Genomic DNA, 27,425 nt, shown 5'->3' on the forward strand with positions numbered 1-27,425 from the left:
TCCAAGGACGTTTGTGAGCTGTTTGCTCTTTGTCACTGCTTGAGTGCGCAAAGTTTACAGTTGAAGGGCTGGAGATGCGGCGACTCGTCTCCGAGGATATTGCGGAAAGGTCAACGGGGTACGTCAGCTGGGTTTTCACGCCTCACTTGCTCCGCCTGCCCCATGATGACGCCGCAATTTTCGCAACATGCTTCTGGCTCACACAGACACACACGCCACTGCAAGGGTTATCTACCCAAGAGGTTATTTTCATAAACATGTCACTTAACTCTGCTTTGTCATGATTGTTAGCTCCCATGAGAAGCTTGTGGTTTTATTTACTTGTTAGTTTGTGCGTAACATCCTGGCAATTTTTCTACATTTGAAACTTTTTTTTTTTTTTTTAAATACATTTATTTTTTTATGAGAACATAACTTTTTATTCTTATTTTTATAAATACCCCATTTTCATATGTAATGTTTAAACTTTATTTTTTGAATCATCTGATTGTTATTCATCTCTGTTTACATTTTCTAATTGTCTCGTTCTTTAAATTTTAATGCAATTGTTGCATTTCTTTAATTTTTAAATTGTCTTTTATTTCCATGTTTTTCTTTTTATTTTTGAATGTTTGTGTTTTAATGGTTTAATTCTCTTAATATTTTTTTGTTCGAAAAATGTTTGTTTTCACTTTAGATTTGAATTGCTAATTATTTATTTATGTATTAAATTTTTCCACGAACAATGTTATTTTTTTGTCTTATTCTTTATTTTTTTGTTTCAATTTTATTTAAATGTTTTTAATCATATTTAAACTTTTTTCTTTTTAACTTGTTTAAGGTTGTTGTTGTTTTACTCCACTAAATGCTATCTTATACAGTGGGTACGGAAAGTATTCAGAGCCCCTTAAATTTTTCACTCTTTGTTATATTGCAGCCATTTGCTAAAATGATTGTTCTTTTTTCCCCTCATTAATCTACACACAGCACCACATATTGACAGAAAAAACGGAATTGTTGAAATCTTTATAGATTTATTAAAAAATAAAAACTGAAAGCGACTCCTTTGTTATTTTAGCTGTGTGCTTCGGGTCATTGTCTTGTTGGAAGGTGCACCTTCGGCCCAGTCTGAGGTCCTGAGCACTGTGGAGAATGGTTTTCGTCCAAGATATCCCTGTACTTGACCGCATTCATCTTTTCTTCGATTGCAACCAGTCGCCCTGTCCCTGCAGCTGAAAAACAGCCCCACAGCATCATGTTGCCACCACCGTGCTTCACTGTTGGGACTGTATTGGACAGGTGCTGAGCAGTGCCTGGTTTTCTCCACACACACCGCTTAGAATTAAGGCCAAAAAGTTCTATCTTGGTCCCATCAGACCAGAGAATCTTCTTTCTCACCATCTTGGAGTCCTTCAGGTGTCAGGGCTTTCATGTGTCTTGCACTGAGGAGAGGCTTCCGTCGGGCCACTCTGCCATAAAGCCCCGACTGGTGGAGGGCTGCAGTGATGCTTGACTTTCTAGAACTTTCTCCCATCTCCCAACTGCATCTCTGGAGCTCAGCCACGGTGATCCATGGGTTCTTTTTACCGCTCTCACCAAGGCTGTTCACCCCCGATTGCTCAGTTTGGCCGGACGGCCAGCTCTAGGAAGGGTTCTGATCGTCCCAAACATCTTCCTTTTCAGGATTATGGAGGCCACTGTGCTCTGAGGAACCTTAAGTGCAGCAGAAATGTTTTTGCAACCTTGGCCAGATCTGTGGCTTGCCACAATTCTGTCTCTGAGCTCTTCAGGCAGTTCCTTTGAATACTTTCTGTACCCACTGTAATTCACTCAGACAGTTCTAAAGCATTTGTAATTCATGTCAAACTATTACTTTTGTTGTCATTGAACATGTCACTGAACATAATTGTTGTAATTCTTTTTCCCTGGTCACATCACAGATTTAATTGGCCGCTCGTTGCTAAGTGGATTTCATTGCACTCAAGTGTCAAACTGGCCCACCTGCTGACATTAAAAATGCATGCACAGGTTATAGCACCCCACAGATGGCCAAACAGAGAGGAAGAGTTCGGTATAAAACATACGTAATGTATTATACTATATGGAATTGCAAGACAAAACACATTCTATTGGATCCGCTGGAACAATTGTTCCGCATTTGTTTGCACAATTTTCACAATAGTATGATTCAGAGGACCAGTTGAGTGTCTGAGTGGGCTCTCCATAGCGGCTGGGGGAGTGAACATTCGTACAAGTGCAAGCTCTTCTTCTTTGCAGCTCAAGTTTCTGTCTGAGCCTGTCTGGAATTGCATGTGTGTGTGCATTTGTCACGGTTTGATGTGTGTCTATGTGTGTATGTATGTGTGTGTGTTGGGGGGGGGGGTTGTTCACATCTGCATCCCACAGGCGGTCCACTGTTGAATATTTAAATCTCAGACAGGCTGCCACACTAATGTATCTGTCTGATGCTGATGCTTTACAACATGCATGACGCACAGCATCAGTCTTGTGCATATTTTGTATTGGTATTATTCGTAAAGCTTTTAACTATACATACTGTAAATAATGAATAGATATACCTGTATGGTCGCTACTTAGGGGATTTCTGTGTACTTTGATAAATGAAGGATTACTGTATTCTAATTATTAGCTTTTTTATTGCTTGTGTATGCATATAGTTTCCTTTGTGTTAGAGAATTTAATTTATTTTTTTTGAATTTATATATATATATACACACACACACAGTGGGTATGGAAAATATTCAGACCCAATAAAATGTTTCACTCTTTGTTATATTGCAGCCATTTGCTAAAATAATTTAAGTTTATTTTTTTCCTCATTATTGTACACACAGCACCCCATATTGACAGAATAAACCAGAATTGTTTATAATATATATATATATATAAATATATATATTATATATAAAATATAATATTTTTGGTCCGAATGCAATACAATCGCACCATTTTTAATGTAGGATTTTCCCTATTTAAAGAATTTATTTTAATTGATTTTTGGACGGGCGGCACGGTTTAATTGGGGACTCTAAATTGCCCGTAGGCATGACTGTGACTGTGAGTGGGAATGGTTGTTTGTTTCTATGTGCCCTGCGATTGGCTGGCAATCAGTTCAGGGTGTACCCCGCCTCCTGCCCGATGACAGCTGGGATAGGCTCCAGCACGCCCGCGACCCGAGTGAGGAGAAGCGGCTCAGAAAATGCATGGATGGATGGATGAATTTCGGACTTAATTAATTTTAATGACAAGGTGTCCCTTCACTCATTTTGTGTGCACATTTTTTGTTTTTGTTTTTTAACAACCCGTCTTTCTGAATATGCAAAACAATGTAAACATTAAACATTTTCTGTGCAGGCTTAAACTACCGCCAGCTGACCGACGAATCCCAGGATCCACTGGCCGCTCTAGAACCAGTTCTGACCAGTCAGAACGTGTTGTCCATCTCTAAACTGGCCAATCTGCTGCCGAGGCCCGGCTGCGGCCAGGGAGTGATGATGTCGCCTAGCGCGGTCCACGCCACATGGCTGCAGAAGTTGTTCTGGAAGGGCGACGCCCAGCTACTCAAGAGACCCCCGCAGAACGACCAGGACTACCTGCACGCTTACGACACCTGCGCCAAGTACCTTGACAGACTGCTTCCTGTCGACGCCGTTCACTTCCTGGATGGCATCACCTTCTCCACCGAGGCCGTCACACACGTGAGTGTTAGCAGCATTACACTGGGGATAACTTCTCGAGATGGTCCGATATGGTTTTTACAGAGCCGAGACCAATTATTAGTCATCAAGGAGGCCGATAACAGATACTTGGAGCCAATATTTGTTGTAAAAGGGAAAATATTGGCGTCAATACAAACTCCAACACTTTGTTTGAATGCCTTTATGTTTATGAAATAGTTTTTCAGATTTGCAACATATTATTATTATTATTTTTTTTTTAATTCAATCTGAGACAATAGACATCTTTGTTTTAAAGTTCTAAAAAGTGCAGGGAGATTGCAAGCTCAGCAACATGTCGTATAAAGGAAAATAAAAACTTAAATAGCTCCCTAATGTTTTCTACAGTAAATAATGTTCCAAAATTTCATTTTAACTGAAATATTAATCTTTCACATATCTTTGTTTTAAGGTAAAACAAAAACTGCAGAGAGTTTCAAGGGTCGGCAGCATGTCTTATAAATATTATTATTATTATTATTAATAATAAATGTTTAGTCAATAAAGAATTGTTTTAAATGAAAATAAATACAATCATTTAAAAAATATTTAAATATATTTAGATATTATTATTGTTATTATTATTAATTTTACTACAGTTATTATTACATTTTATATTGATGTATTATTTTATAATTAATTATTATTTTAGAATTTTATATTTTAACTGGTGTAATTATTAATCGAGTTCATTTTGTTTACATTTTGTTGTCTGATTTTTTTGTTTTGTTGTTTCACATTCCTAAATTTTTTTTCATAACATTTTTGTCGAGTTCTTATTTTCATATTGCAGTGTAATACAATTACTTGTTGTTATTCCTAAAGTTGCTCGCCACGCTATCGAATTTTCTTTTACATTTTACTTTCATGCCCCCCCCCCCTCTTGATCAAACTAATTTGTGCCTCTCCCCCTTTCAGCGCCAATTAAAGTCAAGCGCCCAGTGGGCTCTGCTGTGCTCCCCATGCACTCTTTAACGTGCACTTTGTCTCCCTGCAACCTGCTATCATGCCTTTCTCCATCATCTTAGAGGGGGAGAACCTTGACTGTTCCCACTGCCCCACTTATCTTCCCCCCCCCCCACCCCTCCCTCACTTGCTGCCCACACATGATGGATGGGTCCATTTCCCACAAGGCCATGGGGCGAGGGCATAGCTCAACACATGCTGGACCGATGTACATTATATAATGTTTTTGTCAGAAAAATGGAAGGAAATGCTCACTTTTTCTTCACCTCTTCAGATTATTCATTACAAAAAAAGCATTTTTAATGTTTAACCTTCAGCTTGTACTTACCGTTTACGCCGCTTGCTCATCCTGTCGACACTTTTAAGGCCTGCCGCACACCGAGCAATGTGGCCATAAGAGACAGAACGGGATAATCGTGGAAAAAGTGCCATCGATGACTCCCCTGACCAACTCGCTGCAACAGAAAAACTGCAAACCGTGGTGTTCTTCTCGGAAAACAGCATTTTGAGACGCATTTATTGAACCACAAAACATGGCACGATTGTCAAGGAAGAAGTGGATTGCAATGGCCGCTGTAGCTATATCATATTACATTGGTGCCTTGAGATATGAGTGACGCAACTTCCAAGTTTTTCCAAATACGAGCAGTGGTTCGGCCATTTTGTTTTTGCTTTCCAATTTTTTTTTGCTTGAACTTGCGAGATACAATTTCAGATTCAAACGCTGTATGGTGGCAGTGAACTCAACTCAATAGTTACATTAGGAAGTCATTTTGGCAGGTGCACACACACAAACAAATGCGAAAAATCCATTGACACTGACTGTGTGTGTTTCTTTTAAATTGAATAGTCTCCCAACAGCAAAAGGCCTGCTCCTTTCCTCTTGAATGGTTAACTTGCTCACACTGGATCCAATCAATCACACCGTGCTGGTAGCCATCATCCGCGCATACCTTCACCTTCTCTCCGTGACGTGCGTGCACTCATGGCCAACAAAGAGGCATTCTAAAGCTGCCACACCAGAAGACTATCCAAAGGAATTATGTATTTCGGGGTGTTAGACATACAGTGGGTACGGAAAGTATTCAGACCCCCTTAAATTATTCACTCTTTGTTATATGGCAGCCATTTGCTAAAATCACCCCATATTGACAGAAAAAAAATAGAATTGTTGAAATTTTTGCAGATTTATTAAAAAAGAAAAACTGTAATATCACACAGCCATAAGTATTCAGACCCTTTGCTGTAACACTCATGTATTTAACTCTGGTGCTGTCCATTTCTTCTGATCATCCTTGAGATGGTTCTACACCTTCATCGGAGCCCAGCGGTGTTTGAGTATACTGATTGGACTTGATTAGGAAAGCCACACACCTGTCTATATAAGACCTTACCGCTCACAGTGCATATCAGAGCAAATGATTTCAAAGGAACTGCCTGAAGAGCTCAGAAACAGAAATGTGGCAAGGCACAGATCTGCCCAAGGTTACAAAAAAATTTCTGCTGCACTTCAGGTTTCTCAGAGCACAGTGGCCTCCATAATCCTTAAATGGAAGACGTTTGGGATGACCAGAACCCTTCCTAGAGCTGGCCGTCCGGCCAAACTGAGCAATCGGGGGAGAAGAGCCTCGGTGGGAGAGATAAAGAAGAACCCAAAGATCACTGTGGCTGAGCTCCAGAGATGCAGTTGGGAGATGGGAGAAACCTCTAGAAAGTCGACCATCACTGCAGCCCACCACTAGTCGGGGCTTTATGGCAGAGTGGCCCGACGGAAGCCTCTCATCAGTGCAAGACGCATGAAAGCCCGCATGGCGTGTTCTACAAAACACCTGAATGACTCCAAGATGGGGAGAACTAAGATTCTCTGGTCTGATGAGACAAAGATAGAAATTGTTGGCCTTAATTCTAAGCGGTATGTGTAGAAAAACCAGGTACTGCTCATCACCTGTCCAATACAGTCCCAACAGTGAAGCATGGTGGTGGCAGCATCATGCTGTCGGCGTGTTTTTCAGCTGCAGGGACAGGACGGCTGGTTGCAATCGAAGGTAAAATGAATGCGGCCAAGTACAGGGATATCCTGGACGAAAACCTTCTCCAGAGTGCTCAGGACACAGACTGGGCCGACGGTTCACCTTCCAACAAGACAATGACCCTAGGCACACAGCTAAAATAACGAAGGAGTGGCTTCAGAAAAACAACATGAGTGTTCTTGATTTGCAAGGAGGAATGGCAGAGGATCCCCAAATCCAGGTGTGAAAAACTTGTTGCATCATTCCCAAAAAGACTCATGGCTCTATTAGCTCAAAATTGTGCTTCTACTAAATACTGAGCAAAGGGTCTGAATACTTATAGCTTTGTGATATTTCAGTTTTTCTCTTTGAATAAATCTTAAAAAACATTCAACAATTCAGTTTTTTTCCTGTCAATATGGGTTGCTGTGTGTACATTGAGGGGAAATAAATAACTTAAATGATTTTATCAAATGGCTTCAATATAACAAAGTGAAATTTTTAAGGGAGTCTGAATACTTTCCATACCCAGTGTAGCTAGCTAGCTTACTGCATATTGCATATTGCAATTGCAGTTATTGCAATATCCCCCCCAAACCCCCCGGCGCTAACGTCTTTCTCACCATGATGTGCGCAGCAGACAAGGAGGCACTCTAGTATCTAGCATCTAAAACATCTAATGGGAAGATGCATTTTTGGGGTGTAGGCATAAGAAGCTACCTAACTGCATGTTGCAATTGCGCCAGACAACCGCTCAAGCGACCGAAGCTCAAGTTCTGATATAGTGGGGGAGCGGCGACTCCTGTCGGACTTCAAAGTGCATCAGTTTCCGTTATCAGTCTTTGCACGTTTTCAGTAATTCTCTTCAAACATGTATAAATTACTGAGAAACAAATCTCTGAATTGACATTACAAAGGTTTTTAATGTGCAATTATCTGTCTCTCTCCCCTGAATTCATTCATGTCTCGTCCTTGGTCTCCAGCTGAGCATCCCAGCCCGCTCCGAGGTGCTCCGGCGAGCCACCAAAACCCTGCGGCAGCTGGCTGAGAAGAGGAGGAAGCGAGGAGGAGGAGCAGCAGCAGGTGGTGAGGTGGCCAGCGAACAGGAAGGGGCGGAAGCAGCGGGGATGACTTTGGACGAGGCATTGGTGCACCTGCAGCAATTGCAGGCCCACCTGGAAACGCTGAGTCACGACTTCATCGCGTCGCTGCGAGACAGCCAGCAGGTAGATGCAGTCGTCATCTAGCACCTCACTTTCACTTGCTGATTAGTTTTTGGTTGCTCAATCTGAGTTACTTTTATTGGGGCCTAAAATTAATCTACAAATAAAAACAATAAATAATAATTTTTCAACACTTACTGCTATGATAAAACGGTAACAACGATGACAAAAAAACAGCACATGAGAACAAAATACTGTATTTCATTATTATTTTGTACATTTGCATTTTCTTTTTTACATTTACTTTATGCCTATTTATTTTGTATTATTGTATGCATTTAGTCTACATTATTTTTAGCAAATGTACTATTTTTTTCTTTTGTATTGTTGTACTTGTTTTAGTTTCTTTTGTATTTTATTTTCCAATTTATTTTTCATTTTATTAATTGATTATATTTAATTATTAATTTATATGATGTATTTTCTTTTTTTAATTGTATGTAGTTTCATTTAAGTTTTTTGTGTTGTTTATAATTATTTTTTATTTTCATATAAATAAAAGGTATTTCTAAAGTTCTATAATTAAAACACTTTCAACAATCTAATTTAATATACAAACATTCAATTGCTTATCATTAAATTACTTACTACCAAACATTTATTGTTAAATCGTCTCTTGTTTAATTCTTTAAATTAAGTGTTCAATAAATATTTACTGATGAAAAGTTATTTTGGAAAGAAAACCCAAAATAACAATTAATAACATTAAAATTACACTACTAAACTATATCAATTTTAATTACCTTACTTAAATTAATTAAATTAAATTGTGTATTATACACACACCAGAAGGAGCTGAAATCAATCATGATGCACCAAGTGTTTAATTCATCCGTCCATCCATTTTCTACACCGCTTATCCTCACTAGAGTCGGGGGCGTGCTGGAGCCTATCCCAGCTAACTGCGGGCATACCCAGTAGTAGTTCAGTAGACCATGAACTGGATGCCAGCCAATCGCAGGGCATATTTAAACAAACAAACATTCGCACGGCGGCCGACTGGTTAGAGCGTCTGCCTCACAGTTCGGCGGAGCGGGGTTCAATCCCCGGCCCCGCCTGTGTGGAGTTTGCATGTTCTCCCCGTGCCTGCGTGGGTTTTCTCCGGGCACTCCGGTTTCCTCCCACATCCCAAAAACATGCATGAATTGGAGACTCTAAATTGCCCGTAGGTGTGAATTTGAGTGCGAATGGTTGTTTCTTTGTGTGTGCCCTGCGATTGGCTGGCAACCAGTTCAGGGTGTACCCCGCCTCCTGCCCGATGACAGCTGGGTTAGGCTCCAGCACGCCCGCGACCCTAGTGAGGAGAAGCGGCTCAGAAAATGGATGGATGGACGGAACATTCGCACTCACATTCATATCTACCTACCAGTCAGCCACCATGCCGCCAGTGTTTAATTCATTACATTGTATTTATTTATATTATTACTACACGTTTTCATGAAATACAATATTAATACAGTTCTATTTTCCTTTAAAAAAAAATAAAAAAATGGAATGGATTAATGGCTTTTTCATTCATTTGAATGGCGAAATATGATTTCAGTATTTTCACTTATGAATGTGGTCACGGAACGAATTATACTGTATTTCCTTTGGGGGTTTATAAGAATATGTTAGACACATACAATACATACATGCTGCTGTTCACACAAGTCAGTTGCATTTGTATATGTGTTGACTTTCATTTGGGTGCGCATGTCGGTTTTTCTTTTTTTTTTTTTTTTTTTTTTTTTTTTCTCCCCCACTGGTTCCTCATTTCCACACTTGAGTGTGTACATCACGCTGTTTCTCACGAAGCAAACTCCCTCGAACTCACCTCCCCATTGCTGCATGCGCGTCTGTATGTACACAATAAAGGATGTGATTTGGCGAATGTTGCTAGGCGACCGGGAGACTTGAGTAAAAGCTGGTCATTTCCAACTCCCACACTGTGTACCTTAATCACATTTAACCCCTGATTTTCTTTTTTTTCTTCTTTTTTTTTCTATCTCTGTTTAATGGCACTCTCCCTTCATAATGCAAAACAAGATATGACACACACACCCTATGTATGCCGCAAGGAAGCGATTGTTTCCTTGCAGATAGATGAAAAGGATATAATAAGCAGGAACAGGGCAGGTATGTATTGATTGAGATGGATAAAGGAGTGATTTCCTTTCTAGTTTGTCATGTACTATGTGTTAGGGGGGTTGGTGTTACAGTCTGTTTGCATCGGGTCCAAGGTAAATGAATCCATCCCTGTAAGCGTCAATCAAAAGCAGCATTTTACCTCTGCCAGGTTTAAATTGTGCCGGGTATGGTTTAGTTTGTTTTTTGCTGTTACAGTCCACATGCATCAGGTCCAAGTTAAGCAATTACATCTCCATCCAACCTAAACATTATTACCTCCACCAAGTTGTTAGGTAAAAAATTGTTTTGCTATTACATGGATAGTTAGTTGGTTGGCATGTTAAATTAATATGTTTGGTTGAATCAAAACCAAATAATACATCTGCCAAGATAGAAGAGCATTAGGCAATTTATTGGTTGGTTGGGTTGGTTAGGTCAGTTGGTTATATTGGGTTGGTTAGGTTTGTTTGAACAATTATTTAGCTTGGTTGTTTAGGCATCCCAGGTTGATTGGTTAAGATGGTTGGTTTAGTTGGTTGGTTAGGTCGGTTTGTTGGTTAGCTTGGTTAAACCTGTTTGTTTAGTTGGTTGGTCAAGTTGATTGGGCATATTGGTTGGTTAGGGTTAGGTTGGTCGACTGGTTGGTTTATTTAGTTGGTTGTTAGGTCGGTTGGTTGGTGAGGTTGGTCAGCTAGTTCGTATGTTTGGCCATTTGGTTTAGTTGGCTGGGTAGCTTGGTTAGACTGGTTAGTTTGGTTGGTTGGCTGGGTTGGTCAGGTTATGTCAGTTCATTTGGTTGAATGGCTGGTCAGTTAGGTTGGAACGTAGGTCAATTGGTTAGATTGGATGGGTTAATTCAGTTGGTTAGTTGGTGAGGTGGATTAGTTAACACTGTACTTCAATAGTATGCATTATGACCTCCTCCAAGCTAGAATCAGGCTAGGCAGCTAGTTATTTAAAACAAAACAAAATTTATGTAACGCTCAGCTTGCAATTGATGCAATTTAAATGTGTGTTTGACACTGTCCATCAAAATGAAGCATTGTTACCTCCACACAATGATTTAACAGACAACTAAAGAAGCTTTTTCATTTCAGTTTTTGAGCTTATTTTCCTCGTTTCACCACTGGAGCCTCTTCTCTTGAATTGCAACTGTCCTCGATAATGGTACAGTCCCGTCATCGGACATCATCGTCTCTGATCCAGGAAGTAGCCTGCAGCTTAACAGTACAATAGAAGACGTGTCAAACTGGTGGCCCGGGGGCCAGATTCGGCCCGCCACATCATTTTATGTGGCCCGCGAAACCAAATCATGTGCATCCACTTCGTGCTTCCTGCTAAATTTTGTAATTATCTTCACTATTAAAAATATTGACATATTGCAAGCATTTTGTTAGCAATCCTCTTTTTAAAAATAAATAAATTAATTAAATTAATACTGGGCGGCACGGTGGCCGACTGCTTAGCACATCTGCCTCCCAGTTTTGGGGACCAGAGTTCCGCCTGTGTGAAGTTTGCATGCTCTCCTCGTGCCTGCATGGGTTTTCTCCGGGTACTCCGGTTTCCTCCCACATCCCAAAGACATGCAGGGTAGGTTAATTGAATACTCTAAATTGCCTGTAGGTGTGAATGTGAGTGCGGATGGTTGTTTGTTTCTATGTGCCCTACGATTGACCGGCGACCAGTTCAAGGTGTACCCTGCCTCTCGCCCGAAGATTGCTGGGATGGGCTCCAGCACGCCCGCGACCCTAGTGAAGATAAGCGGAACGGTAGATGAATGAATGAATTAAATTAATGCCGATAGTCGAACAAACTTCTACGTCGAACAAATTGGCTTCTGATTTCAAAAGTAGTTATCCATGAATTTGTGTATATGGAATAATATGAGGCGATCATACATTCATATGGGTTCACAGTCATAACAGCCCTCCAAGAGAAACAATAACTACGGGGTGGCCCGCAACAAAAACAAATTTACACCCCTGCAATAGAAAGACATTTGCTCCTTTTTGTTGCGGTTGGGGATTCTGGATACAGATTTACTTACTTTCACTTTTGTCTTTTTCACCTCCTGTAACCTGCTTTGTCTAAAATGTCAGCCAGCGTGCGTGCTTCTCAACAGGCTGTCAATAAGGCGCCGCATCTGAGCTGATTTTGACACTTTTTCCGAAAGACTTCCAAGTGACTTACAACAAGAGCAGAGCGTTGGAAACCAAATAAAAACGTACCGAATTGAACAACTCATCCCTTGCCGTTAGAGCACGTTTTTCACTTGGCAACACAATCCGGCAGGACAATCCATAATAACAGGGTGCATATGGACACTGTTAAAATGTGTCATTACAACCGGAGGTTTTTAACTACGACAAATGTTTGTTTATCCCCTAAAGGGCTTCTATGGTGCCAGCTGCTTGATGGCTTTCATCCAGCTAAGTGCAGCCGAGTGCATTGTTGTAAGGTGTTGTTATAATAGACCACACTGTATAGCACTTTGCTGGTAAAATAAAAGCTCCTAAATGCATCCATTTGGAAGCATGGTGGCGCTATTACACACCTTTTCACTGCATAATGACGTCAAAATGTGAGACAAATACACACATTAGCCCATCCTTTTGCTGGAAATTGCAAACTGTTAGTCAGCTGACAAACTACTTGTTGTGCAAGCTAGTTAGTTGGATTAATTATTCAGCTAAAAAACCTGGTTGGTTCACGAGTTAGTTGCTTGGTTTGTTTGTTAGTTGGTTAATGAGTTTAACTAGCATGTAGAGTGGCAATCTAGCTGTTCAGTGATCAAATGGCATTGATAACTAGTTAGTTAATTAGTTACTTATTGGGATAAGAGGTAGGTTTTTAGATAGCAGTGCGAGCTAGTTAGTAGGATTAGCTAGGTAGATAGAAAATTAGTCTGCTTGGTTTGTTAGTTGGTTAGTGGTTTAAACTAGCATGTAGAGTGGCAAGCTAGTTGTTCAGCTAGCAAACAACATTGATAACTAGTTAGTTAATTAGTTACTTATTGGGATAAGCTAGGTAGGTTTTCAGATAGCAAACTAGTTAGCTAATATGATTACCTATATTGGGAGCTAATTAGTCAGCTTATAAACTAGTAAGTTTTTTTGCTATTTTGTTTTTTATTTGTTTTTGTTTTGCAAATCGTACTGATTAGATTAGCCAGCTCATTAGTCTGGCAAAGTATTTAGGTAGCGACAGGTAGCAAACTAATCAGTCAGTTACAGTTAGTTATTCAGCTGACAATCTAGCTAATAAGATAGGAAAACAAGTTAGGATACAAGTTGTTAGTTAGCTAGCTATTTAATTAATAGTATGATGCCCGTAGTCTCCTCTTGGATGATATTAGTCACTGAGCGTTCACTGCGACCTGGTTTTCCCAGTACCCAAATCACCTATTGATAATGTTTTGTTTTGGTTTGCTTTCCCGTCCCAGGAGCAGCTGCGGGGCTACAGTCGACTTTATGATGTGTCCCGCTCCGAAAAGTCCAAGGTCCGCGAACTGGCAGTCGCCATGGCGACCGATGGGCAACCTCTCCAGAGCATCCGCGAGCTACTGCGCGTCGCCGTGGGACCACTGGACCTTTCCGTCAAAAGTGTGCTGCAAGATGCCGTGGACAGAGTGGTCGCTTTGCTAGGGTAACTTGTGATATGATCTTACAGCCATTTTTTGCGATAATATCAAGGGACAGCCATAAGCAATTGTGTATTTAACTACTGTAGTTAACCAACTTGAAACGGTCTTCAAAGACACACTCTTTGACAAAATGCACCTCATTTCTATATTCATAAATTGCTCTTACCTCAAATCTTGTCTCATAACACAAAACAAGAAATTAACCCAGCAATGGCTTGTAACTCGGAAAACTTGTAAGTTGGGGCAGTATTTTATCAGGAACGACAAAACTTCTTGTAGTGTGACATAATCCACGACCAAGGATTTGGCACTACGATCAAGGATTTGGCACTACGATAGCCCTACGACGCCAAAATGAAAAGTCTAGTAGGTTTGAGTTTTTGGATATCTTCCGTGTAGTGTGACATATCAATGACAACTGTTCGACAGTGCACCTTGACGTTGACCAATAGGATTGCGTATTGTGACTGGCGCATTGCCTCCCGTGCTTGCCGTTGTCAACATACCGTATTTGATCGCCGTTGTCAACATTTATTCACGCGCACAAACCAATACTTACCGAAGCTTTACGGCATGATTCGACAGAACGCCGACATGTTTACGTGCAAACGTTAGTGCTAGCACTAGCTTTCTAGGCTACATAACAGATTGTTCCATGCTTGCGAGCGGTATGGCTACATAACAGATTGTTCCATGCTTGCGAGCGGTATCGTATTAAAAGTATGTAAACATTCCCCAAGCAATCCTTGAATAGATAGCCCCAAAACGTCCTTTCCCGAGGACCCGGTGACACAGCACGTTTTTTTTTCTTTTCTTTTTTTCGCCAACATTGCCACAGCAATCCATTGTTTGACAACAACGTGTTGTCACCACGGTAACGGTTATATCCGGTTGTGGTGAAAGGTGACATTTTCTGGTCACGCTTCCCCGACAGTGTTTGATTTGACTAGATAAAGCCCAGTGATCGTAAAAGACGGGATATGGTGGTATAGGAATACATGTTTTATAGTGTTGCCACTGTCTGACAGAGATACAGCAAGATTTTATGGCAGCTGTCTGACATAGTTCAATCGTGTAAGACCAAATTTGTCTTGTAGTCTCATCCAGGCATTAGATCGCCGTCAAATGTGTGCTCATAGTCAGAGTGAGAAGCTAAAAGTACCAAAATGATAGTTATGTTTTTTTGTGTGTCTAATACATCGATTTGTTTGGAGACCATTTAATTTGGAATTGTATCCATGGAAGTAAAGCCCTTGATTTCCTTCCCTGGGCGCTTGTCCCTCCTGACACACTGTTCATTTGCACCTCTTATCTTAATGAGCTGTTATGTAAAACCATTCTCACCGTTTTCTCCTCACTTTACCGACTTATCTGTGGTGTTTTTTCTTTTCCAGTGGTGACCTCGATGTCCTGACAAACCACACGGCCGCCCTTGGCGTGCTTGAGGCCATTGCAACGGCTGTACACAACAGCGTGCAGGCGGGGTACATCGCGCTCACACACACACACACACACACGCACACACACACACACACACACACACACAGAGGAATCAATAGACAGCAACAATACAACTTCCCACCTGCTCAGTTTTGATTGACACTATCAGAGAGGTTAACTAGCATACTTTATTATTGGGCTTGCCACACATAGACATGAAAATGTGTTGGTTATTATGAGCCAGTTCAGGTCAACTCCAAAGATAGTTAGTATGGTAGCTGGGAAGTCAGTCGGCTAACTAGATGTTCAAGTAGCAGAATAGTTATCCCAACAAATGCGGCATCGGAAAGTGAGAGCTTGTTTCTTAGTTCGTTAGAAAACATGTCAATCAGTTATTTAGTTTGGAGGATTAAAAAAAATAATTTTTAATTAGCAGACTAGAAAACAAGTTAGTTAGTATTATAGGCAGCAGTTTGTTAGTAAGTAATTGGTCAACTATCAAACATTTAGTTATCAGTTATTTAGTTACGACTACAAAAATAGTCCTCCATTAGCTAGCTAGAAAAGTAGTTAGTTGCTTCGTTACTTAGTTAGTGTAAGATATCTAGTTGATCAACAAGCTAATATTGAGTAAATAGTTAGTCGGATTCCACAAAAATATCTTTTAAGTATTTGCTAGCTAGTTTGTTCATTCATTTTGTTATTGTAAGATATTTAGCTGGTGAGCAAGCAACTATTATTCGACAAAGCTAGAAAATTAGATAGCTTGTTCTTCAATTTATAAACTAGTTAGGTAGCAAACTAATTTAGCTAATACTATTAGTTAGCTAGTTGTTATGTAATTTTTTTAGACTAGGCAAACTCTAAATCACTTACTTAATTCCATAAAATTAGCAAAGACACATTTTAGTTGGTTGAGGATTGTGTGGCCTTGGCGGAGGTCTCTTCTCTGTCAAGGCAGGCTGTGTGACAAGCTGTCTCTCACTCCCAAACCATCACCCCCAATCTCACCCTTTCAGCGACTGTGCGGTGAGCTCTGATGACCTTCTGGCCTGGCTGCGACCGTTCTGCAGCGACCCATCGCTGCCAGTGCGTCCGCGCATCGCCGTGCTTCAGATCCTGGAGAGCAACTTCAGCATGCACGACGCCGACCTCCGACTCCTGCTGCTCTACAGGACGCAGGCTGTCCTCAAACACTCACAGGTAACGCGCTCACTTCGCATTACAGTGACACACGGTCGAGCGCAGGGCTCCACAAAGGCTCAAATATTTTGAGAAAACAAACTAGTTGATTATCCAGGTCGTCTGTAGGGTTACTAGCATTCTACAACCCCAATTTCAATGAAGTTGGGACATTGTGTTAAACATAAATAAAAACAGAATACAAAGATTTGCAAATCATGTTCGACGTATATTTAATTGAATACACTACAAAGACAAGATATTTAATGTTCAAACTGATAAACTTCATTGTTTTTAGCAAATAATCATTAACTTAGAATATTATGGCTGTAACACGTTCCAAAAAAGGTGGGACAGGGTTAGGTTTACCACTGTGTTACATCACCTTTTCTTTTAACAACTTTCAATAAACGTTTGGGAACTGGGGATACGAATTGTTGAAGCTTTGTAGGTGGAATTCTTTCCCATTCCTGCTTGATGTACAGCTTCAGCTGTTCAACAGTCCGGGGTCTCCGTTGTCGTATTTTACGACCTGTTCCCAATTAGCCTGTTCACCTGTGGGATGTTCCAAACAGGTGTTTGATGAGCATTCCTCAACTTTCTCAGTCTTTTTTTCCACCTGTCCCAGCTTTTTTGGAACGTGTTGCAGCCATAAAATTCCAAGTTAATGATTATTTGATAAAAACAATAAAGTTTATCAGTTTGAACATTAAATATCTTGTCTTTGTAGTGTATTCAATTAAATATAGGTCGAACATGATTTGCAAATCATTGTATTCTGTTTTTATTTATGTTTAAAACAACGTCCCAACTTCATTGGAATTGGGATTGTCTTTAGTAGTGCTAGTTAGTAGTTTTAATTCGTCAACTTAAAAACCTGTTAATTTTGTTTGATTGGTTGTTTAATAGCCTGTGGGGTTGCTAGCAACCTAGTTGTTTAATTACCAAACTAATTAGCTGGTTAACTAATTATTAGTTTGTTAGTTAGTTGAATCAATGACACCACAGTTAGTTAGTTAGTAAGATGAATCAATGACCACTATTTTTCTGTCGTCTGGTTGGTCAGAGCAAAACTTGTTATACCCAACTTCAAATGGCAAAGCACGTCAGTAGCATTCATGATTACATTTAATAATCAGCATATCTGGTGAATATGATGTCTTTTATCAACAAATAATAATAATTTCATGTTATTAGATAAATAATGACATGAAACTGGTGGTTGTAAGAGATGATTTAAGATGAGGAAGTACCTACTGAAGGCCCAGCTACCAAACCCTGCTACTGATGGAGTATGACTTGCGTTTCTGAACTGTTGTGAACTGAACCTTTGGTGGAAACTGGTGACAATAGTCCATAGAGTCTTTTGAATCGCGTGGCCATTATATCTCTCGATTGACTAATTAAGCCTCTGCTTAATTCATGTGTACATGTATGCCTGGCAGCGGTGGACAGGTGTGTGTGTGTGTGTGTGTGTGTGTTTGTCTGTTTGTGTAGCAGCAAGGCACTCATAACACGCCCGCACGTGCGTGCTCACACCCCCACACACATACACACGCACACACACCTGTACACACACTGCAGAGGAAGTGAGCAGCCTAAGGTAGCAGTTAATTAATCTCTTTTTTAAAGGTCTCCAACACTTTCTCCGCACAATCCCCTTGCTCCTTTTAAAGGTCTTTCAATGTGCAACAAGTATTTTTGTAGACACATTTGATAGGCTTAATGTATAACATTTCTTAACGGCTCTCCCCCTTTTTTGCATTCCAAAAGAATGATTCCATACGTGGTGTGGGGCATGCCTTTAAGTTAGAGCATAAATAGTCGAGTTTTCCACACAAACGCTGGCTAGTGCGTCCTAAGCCTCGATGCATGAACTGATGAAACCTGCTCAGATGAGAGATGAAACGTCTTCTAAGACAAACAGAACAGTCTAGTTGTGATCTATTCAATGCCCAGAGAACAAACCAATTATGTGGAGGTGCCAGAGTCAGCTTGCAAACTAGTTAGTTAACTTGCTAACTTGTTGTTAGCTCTCACACTAGTAGTTAGTAGGATGAGACAAAATAGTTTCGTGTTAACATGCTAGTTGCGCATCTAGTCTGATTGTCAGCTGGCAAACTAGTTGATTATCCAGGTAGTCTGTAACTGGTTGTTCAATTAGCAAGCCAGTTAACTAGTTTTTAGTGTCAGTTAAAACTAGTTAGATAATTTGTTAGTAAGTTTGTTAGATTGCGCGCTTGTTGTCAGCTAGCAAATTTGTGTTAATTAGAAGGATTAAAAATAGTTAAGAATTTGCTTGCTCTTTGTACATCTAGCAAATGTGTTACTAAACGAAGCAGCCTGAAAGAAGCTTTTAAAACGTAAGAAGGAGTCACTTTCATGCATCATCATTTCTCTTTGGGTGTCTTTTTGCGTCATGCGAAAACGACAGACCGAATGAAACCAATACCCAACGCCGACAATTAGGATTTATAACGGCGAGGTGAAGCCTCGCATGGATTTTGTGACTTCATGAATGATTCGTCATAACAACTGGCAGATAAAATGTCACCCCCGTCAAGACGGGAGCGCTTCTTTTCTCCGTCTGCATAGCGTGCATGTGCGTTAATCTATATAGTCTGTTACGTGTGGCCTTTCTCTCTCGACACAACAATTGACTATTTGTTTGTGACATTTAGCAGACAAAAAGGTGACATGAATGTGGATTCCCCCAAGCATGCGTGCGCGACATATATGCCCGCTTGAAAGGATGGATTTGCATAATTACCTCCAACAAGGAGGATTTAATTTTCATTTGCCATTTTCATTAAAAAAAAAAAGATAAATAAATGTAAAATGTTTTCAGCTTGCTCTTCTATAGAACCCTTGTGTAAATTTAATCAAGGTCTAGGGCTCGGGCATTCAAATATTTTTGGAATTGATTATTCTTACAATTATCCTAAGGCTTATATGAGTAATTGGATAAAAAATTATTTTGCATTATACAATACATAATATGCATGTGAGTTGCAGGTATTATTTTTGTCCACTTGGGGTCGCCATCCTAATGTTCTGCACTGTAGTATCTGTACTTTGAATGTGTGTGTTGGGGCCTGGCCTTGTGAATGACATGGGAGGCAGTGAATTTATTTGAGTCACCCCAATTATCGTCGCAGCCCTATCCTTATCTGATCCCGATTTGCACAGACTGTACACATCAGATCAGCAGATCAGATTTAATGAACAGTGGTACCTTGACTTTATAAGTTTAACACATTCCAGGCCCCGCAAAAAACAGCACAATGTTGGTTTGTGTTGCGAGCTTTGATTTACGAAGTAAAATTAATTTGATTTGGGATTAGAGGTGCAACAGTTTATCCATTAATAGACAAATAATTGATTATCAAATTAATGAACAACTGTTTTCATAATTTATTGTTTTAAGACATTAACTTGAAATTGTCCACTTAAGCCTCTCAACAGTAAATATTATGTGATTATCTTTGTGTTGAATCAAAATAAGACATTTGCAAACGTCTACATATACTTTTGAAAGTAATTATTACAATTTTTGCTCAAACAGTAACTGAATCATCAATTCATGTGTGCATTTTCTGCATTGTCAATCTGAAATAATGACCTTTTTTAATAAAAGGAAGGAAATGTTTAAAATATATTTTTATGTGATGTTTCGATTCATCGTAAAAATCATCGACAGATTAATCGATTATTAAAATATTTGTTAGTTGTAGCCCTAAATCAGATACACCGTCACTCGAGTGGAGTGGGGGGGAAAATTAAGCAATTTAAGTTCTTGTGTTGGTTTTGTGGGGCTGGAACAAATTAATGGCATTTCAATTCATTTTAATGCAGAAAATTGATTTGATATACGAGTAACTGGTGTTTCAAGCGTGGTCACAGAATGAATTAAACTTGTAAGTCATGGCACCACTGTGCTTTGTCAATAGATACCCTTGCAAAGTTGAAACAAGCCTGTGGACAGTTAAGCTATTCAAAGATGTCCAATCCAGCAGGTTACATAAGAAAGAGCCCAAGCAAGCTAAGAGTCTTCTTGGCTAGATAAATAATCGATGTGATGACGGTGAGGCTCCTCGCACAACGTCACAGGTTGCTGTTGTGATAGCTCGTCCCTAAACTGTCGTTTTACTTATTTTTAGCATCCTTCGTCCAGGATCCTCAGGGTCCTTCTGCAGCCGACACTTTATTTATTTATTTATTTATTTATTTTAAACCTCATGGCCTGGAGAGACGGCCTCTTGTCATCTCGTCGGTGCCCAAACTGGATGATTGAGTCTGCAAAATAAAGAACGGGAGGAGGAGGAGGAGGAGGCAGTGCAATAAAATGAGAGCAGACAGAGGAGAGGAAATAAGGTGAAAGAGGGCCCGAGGATGAGTTGAAATGATCCGAGTTGGAAAAACAAAGCGGGTTGGACGGGGGAACACGAGTTGTTCGAACCAAAAATATACCAGATGAGATCGCTCTTCTCTTATTGGAGAAGAGCAAGGACAAGAATGTAAACTCATTAGGACATGCTAACCGCATACATGCTAAACTGAAGACAGGTTTTATCAAGTCAGCGGGTTTATCGCTCGATAAAACTGTAGTTGCTCGTGATGAGAGAAATAATCGATACTTGCCTACCTGTCTTCCATCTGTCCATTTGTCAACTCATCCATTTGTCTGTCTCTCTATCCATCCACCCATCTTTTCCACACATCCAGCTATTGAGCCATCATCCGCTCACCCATCCAACCATCCATCCATCCATCATCCATTCATTTGTCTATCTAACATCCATTCATCTATTGTCTGTCGATCCATCCGTCTGTCTAGTGTCTATCGTCCACCCATCCATCCATCCAGCCAGCCATTCAGCCACCCTTCCACCGGTCCACCGTCCATCTATCATCCACCCCTGCACCTATCTACCATCTATCTATTGATCCATCCCTCCAGCCATCCATCCTTCCATCTACAGAACTGATTCTCAACCAGTGTGCCAGGGCACATGAGTGTGCCGTGAGCGCTCTTCAGGTGTGCCGTGGGAAATTATAAAATTTTACATAATTGCTCCAAATTTATTTTATTTGCATAATATATCTTTGTTCATCTATTTATGCCAGTGAGGCATAGTGACAGACAGAACAAGTAAATGCCATTCTATTGGATGGGATTAAGTACATACAGTAATTAATGTATCCACTTTTTGTGACATGTTTGTTTGTCGGGGTGCCGAGAGATTTTTCAATTGTAAAATAATTGCCTTGGCTCCATAAAGGTTGGAAATCAGTGATCTACAGTATCTACCCATCTGTGCAGCCAGCAAAGACGCTGTCAATTCGCCCTCAACCCATAGATCTACATCCACTGCTATGGCAATGGCACAACTTCTCCAAGTAACCGAAAGAAGAGTTCAGAACATTCAGACAGGCATTCGCCCACCCTTATTTTTTTTTTTACTGAAGTATTGTTTTCATTAACACCGAATGTGATCCGACCCTCGTCGTAGGTAATTGCACGCGTTTACGCTCACGTGTCGTCGTTTCGAGCGTTCATTTTCCCCTTGACCTTTTTCTGGTTGATGGAATATTCATGGGACCTCCTCCCCTGAACGCCGCATGCATGATTAAGGACAGGTTGGAGTCTGCCTGCAAATGGGTTTGATATTAAAATATACTGTTAGTGTGTGTGTGTGTGTGTGTGTGTGTGTGTGTTAAATATTGATATTGTCAAGCAGGTGTTTGTGTGGAGATCTGTGTTTTTTTTTGTTTTTGTTTTTTTAATTCTCATTTCATTTAACCTTGATGTTCATATGTTGGCCATTCTGGGGGCATCTTTCACTCATTCACTGGCAGCCGCTTAAGAGCATTTTAACTGATCATTCAAGGCACACAGAATATTGTGTTCTGTGATAGGATAAGCACCTCACCTACCAAAACAAATACTAGACTCTCTTCTTTCACCAGAAATGTTTGTTACTAGCTTTTTGTTTCTCATTCTTTCGTAATCAACAGTAAAACATGGGTTGGTTCCATCAAAAAACACTTTTCTGACCAAGAACCAGAGAAAACAAGCTTTTTGTAAAAGAAACATGTCTAGCAGAACAGTGACTTTGATGCTAAAATGTTTTACTTTTGTGACACCTCAAACCATAAAAAAACTGACAAAGGGCTTTGGAAGGCAAAATAATCATTTAATTATAGATATACAAATAAGAAACGTACCGTGAGTGACGTTGACTCACCACATTTTTTACATGCCGTTCGCCATTCACGCCATCAACTGCGTCATTTTTTTATTACTATTGTGACACCAACTTTCTACTACCCACCCCAACACATACTCTGTTTATACCATGTATGTGCATACTCTGTTCGAGTGTCAGGTACCTAAACTTATCCGACTTCTGACGTGTTGGCATTTCTCCCTCATAATCGATGTGACAAGCCGAGATTCACCGCCTAATTTCTATCTTCGACGTAAAACCTATGCTGACCTCAAATATAAAGCAATGTAACGCTGCCATCTACAGGGATATGTTAGTCATTACAGTGGTATACAAACTTGAATTTCACAGAGCGGCTGTGCGAGACCCTCTTCCTCACCTACCCGTTGAAAAGCATACATGACAAATATATACGTCGGTGGCAGATTGGACTCCAGTTGACAAATACAAACGTGCACGGTAGTGAGTGACTTAATGAATGATAATTTTCAGGCAAATTAAGTTAAATGGGATCATTTTCCCTGGCAGACATGATTATCTCTCATGGTACCTGTGCCTGGTTGGAAAACATACTGCCTTTTGGACCATGTTTTGTATATGGGGAACAACAAATGTCCCAGCCCTAAACTATTTTCTACAAAGTTGATGAAAAAAGATGTTCAAATACTTTTGACCATATACAGTGTTCCCATGCAATATCGTGTTTTTTATTTTTTATTTATTGTTGAGTTGTTACAGTATACTTATAAATGTCCCCACTGCAGGACAAGTGAAGGCTTTTGTCCTTGTACTATATTGTACTTTGTGCCACTCAAGTTAAAAGTAGAATCCTGGAGACAGGATAGTTTACCTGCACACTGTGTGCTAGATTGCATGTGTTTGTCTACACTCTTTGAAACAGTGATAAACTGCCAGAAAGCAACATCCCACTGGTCCAGAGGCTTTTTGCCCTTTCCTTGTTTGCGTCTCATTTTCTTTCTTATCATTGTTTTTTTTCTTGAAGTCCACGACATCAGTCGCTCTCTCCCTAATCCCTCTCTCTTTCTCTCGTGCCAAGTGCGCGACCTCTACAACTATATTCCCGCCCACCTCTCGAGACATTAGCCACAGCGGGTCGATGAATATTGATGAGCTCCTCGCAGAAAGGCCCAAGGCACTACCGCTCCCTGCCCGATATACTCTGACAAGCCCAAATGGTGCCATCTTACACTGCCTCCCTTTCGGGTCAAGGACACGTAGATAAGGTAATGGCCTTAACTTTATACAGATGATCCAGGTAGAGTACTGTGTCCACAAAGTGTTTCAATAAGTTTAAAGGCAAAGTGAAACCAGAGTTTTGTTTCTTTGGGTGGCGTGGTGCTGAGGGTAAGAGTACGTACGCCCTGCAGCTGGAGGATCGCCACATTGTATCCACGCCTGAGCGCATGTCCTCATTGTGTCCCTGGGCAAGACACTTAACCCACATTGCCTACGAATGAATGTGGTTGGATGTTTGGTGGTGGTCGCCTACAGCCACATTTCCGTCAGACTGCCCCAGGGCAGCTGTGGCTACGCAAGTAGCTTACCACCACCAGGATGTGACTGAGGAGTGAATGAATAATGCATGAAATTGTAAAGCATCTCAGAGTGTCTATAAAGCGCTATACAAGTGTAATTGTTGTTGTTGTTGTTGTTGTTATTATTAGTAAATATTTATGTTTGAAGATAATGTGCGGCCCTAGTGAGGATAAGCGGTTCGGAAAATGGATGGCTGGCTGGATGGATAAATGCTGAGGACGTGCAAAGAATGAGAACTACAGTATGTTGTGCTCAATTGTGGAACTATAGCGGGAAACAGTTTTTCATCGTTTCAGTTTTCCTGATTTTTGGTGCGTGGCATTAATGGTGCTATGTGTCGCACTTGGGTCCTAGCATGAGTCGCCCCTCCCCCTCTATATAGAAATCTGAGCACATTCGTTTGCATCAGCCATTATCCGGCGCAGTTGCAACGTGCAGTTAGCCAGTGTTGCTTACCCTCCTTCCCCCCCAAAAAATGCATCTTCCCTTTAGATAGTTTGTTGTCGTAGCCGCTTTAGAGTGCCTCGCTGTCGGCCATGAGTGCACGAACGTCACGCTGAAAAATATGAAAAAGCAAGGAGGGGGAATAAAAAAATAACAATACACTAACTTGACAGCCAGTGTGTAGATTGGCTTCAGTCTGGCAATCCGCTTTAGAGGGCCTGAACGTGACAAAAAGAAGCGAGGAGGGGGAATTATTTTTTTTTTGTGTGTGTGGACCAGGCTTCGCCCTGGCGTGGCTGTTTAGAGCAAACATTTACAATACTACATCAAAAGACACGTGACAAGGCTAAAAATAAACTAGCTTTTGGATTCGAATATACTGTAAACAACGGCGAAGTGGAGTAAATGTCTTTTGCGGAGGCGATCAATGACGTCATTGATCGAATTGGCGAATTATGACATTAAAGCCGCTCAATTTAAAATGCAAATTATTGGCCGATACCAAGCAGGCTGATCAGATCGGTGTAAAGTCTACCAGAGAGCCTATTTTTTTGCATACACACAATTACAAAGTAAAATTTCCATAATGTGCATAACATTATTTACAGCCAGTAAAACAAGTTCATCACTTTTAATGTTAAGGCTCATAAATAACAAAACACTCAGTCTTAACAATTTCTGGAAAATATTGCCTGGTGGGAAAATGTCGGTGATGAAGAGATGAGGCCCCAACATAAACCCCTGCCGCACACCAGTGGAAACAAGGGAGTTTTTTTTTATGTATTAAGTTGAAAGAATGGAATTAAGTGTCACAAAAAAAGCCAAACAAAAAACAAATTACGTCTAGTGTAATAAAAATTGCTTTTTAAAGTAACCTCATGAAAATGTGTCTAAGGAATTTAGTCTATTTTTGTACAAATTGCTACTAAATTAGTTAAATTTTTCGCACCCCCAAAATCGCAATATGAAATGATTACTAAGACAATGACCATTGATTTAAGATCTTAAATGGCATTTGGAACCGCCGACGACATCCACAAGGAGCCTCATTAGCGCGTTAGCGGTTAGTTCGGTACATGAGAAACACCTCAAATGTGGCGACTGCCGAGCCTTGATTTATGTTGGCATTTCTTTACACAGCACGGCCTTCTTTATTAAGCTGCGTATGTGTGTGTGCACGTTTAATATTAAAAGTTATGTGTTAAAGGCAGATTTCAAAGGAATCCCTGACGTCTTGGGTGTCAATGCATTTATTTAGCAAGGCATTTATTCCTTGAGGGAGGTAGTGAAGGTGATATATGGAGTCAATCATTCCACTGGAGTTTATTGAAGTGCTGTTTCAGTGATTGTTTTTTGATTGTGTGTGTCAGCCTCTGCTGGCTTTATCGTCCGTCCGTCCGTACGTGTGTGTGTGTGTGTGTAAGTGTAAGAAACATCTAACAGTATCTCTCAGAGGAAATGCATGGCTCTGCTTTCATGTGTGTAGTCACCTGCACACACACGCATGAAAAAGGCAAATCTAGACGTCATAGGCGGTCTTTTATATTTCATCGTTATTTATTTATTTTGTTTTTATGGGGGGCCTTGAATTCATGGTAATAGAAACTTTCAGCTCAAAGGTGGATTTCTGGCCACACTGAAATGTCCCAAAAAAAAAAAAATACAATTATAAAGAAAAGTATTATAAGAATAAAGATGGCTATGTCTTGAGAATAATGTTGCAAGATTACAAGAATAAAGCCTTAATTATATGAGGAAAAAAGTCATGGTTTTACTAGAATAAAGTCATAATACTATGAGGGGGACAACAGGTGGGTTCTGAGAATAAAAGGACATTATGAGAAAATATTTTAATATTTCAAGAATGAGAGTAAAATCATAATGTTATGAGAAAAAGCTGTTATGGGGATAAAGTTGCAATATTATGAGAGAGAAAGTTGCATTATTATGCATAAAAAATTGTAATGTTACAAGAACTTGTAATACAGTGGACCCCTGCATATTTGCAGTTCACCATTCACAAATTCAACTATATACTGGTTTTTGGGATGGGAACCTGTCCCCCGTTATCTGTTTTTTTTACCCGAGCGTTTTTCTCAAATGATTTGTTCATTGCATTTGTAGAGGAGCATCAATTATTTGCAGATTTTCGCTATTCATGGTCAGGCTCGGTCCTGCTCCCTTGTTAAATTCTGACTTTTCTCTCTTAATATGTCTAAATAATCATAATATATATATATATGAACATATAATATAGTCTGATAATAATATAAAATATGTATAGTATATATGTATATAAAAGTTTTATTTAAAACTTGTCTATTCATTCATGTAACTGATTAATTTCCCTGATTATTAATTGCTATCTGCTAAGAAAAGCAACAACACAATTGCTAAAAAATCAAGTTCAATATCACAGGTGAGAACTGTGTTATAGCCGTACATCATTATTATGATTAAAGTTGCGCTTGAGAGGCGGCGATCTTAGCAAAGTCTTTGTGTGTGTGTGTGCGCGCGTGTGTGTATGTGTGTGTGTAGTTGAGTGTTAATTACAGTGTCCAATCAATGAAGGTCATGAGAGGCGTATGGCGATAAGAGCAGAGTGACCGATGCATCAAGCTGCCACCTCACCGGATGCAAAATGTTCAACCAAATCGTAACTTTTTTTGTTGTTTTTTTGTTTTTTTAAAAAAAACAAAATCCACTATCTTAATGCCAACATTATAAGACAAAATGCCATAGACGGGCTAATGGAAATGAGCAAACAGAGCTTACAACAATACTCACAGGCATACTTTTGCTCTGCTGTGTCTAGATTCCGACTTGCTTGTATACTGAAAAAAAAAACCCATAAAAAAGCGCCCACTTCCAAATCAGCGATATAGCAGGGGCCTCCATCTCCTGCG

At 40.1% G+C, this 27,425-nt stretch overlaps 1 protein-coding gene across 3 annotated transcripts in view; it reads left to right on the forward strand.

Moving 5' to 3' along the window:
* The window catches only part of nbas (NBAS subunit of NRZ tethering complex), a 163,170-nt gene that overhangs the window by 107,715 nt on the left and 28,030 nt on the right, over nucleotides 1-27,425 (forward strand). For 2 of the 3 annotated variants that reach the window (XM_061704380.1, XM_061704379.1), the window contains 5 exons: nucleotides 3,355-3,698; nucleotides 7,675-7,917; nucleotides 13,466-13,668; nucleotides 15,061-15,150; nucleotides 16,126-16,309. In XM_061704380.1, the coding sequence (XP_061560364.1) occupies nucleotides 3,355-3,698; nucleotides 7,675-7,917; nucleotides 13,466-13,668; nucleotides 15,061-15,150; nucleotides 16,126-16,309 (1,064 nt within the window). Of the gene's footprint in view, nucleotides 1-3,354; nucleotides 3,699-4,634; nucleotides 4,719-7,674; nucleotides 7,918-13,465; nucleotides 13,669-15,060; nucleotides 15,151-16,125; nucleotides 16,310-27,425 lie in introns of those variants that run through there. The other variant, XM_061704381.1, reaches the window with a different exon arrangement.

Source organism: Phycodurus eques, chromosome 18 (genome assembly GCF_024500275.1).
Source record: "Phycodurus eques isolate BA_2022a chromosome 18, UOR_Pequ_1.1, whole genome shotgun sequence".
NCBI classification, from domain to species: domain Eukaryota; kingdom Metazoa; phylum Chordata; class Actinopteri; order Syngnathiformes; family Syngnathidae; genus Phycodurus; species Phycodurus eques.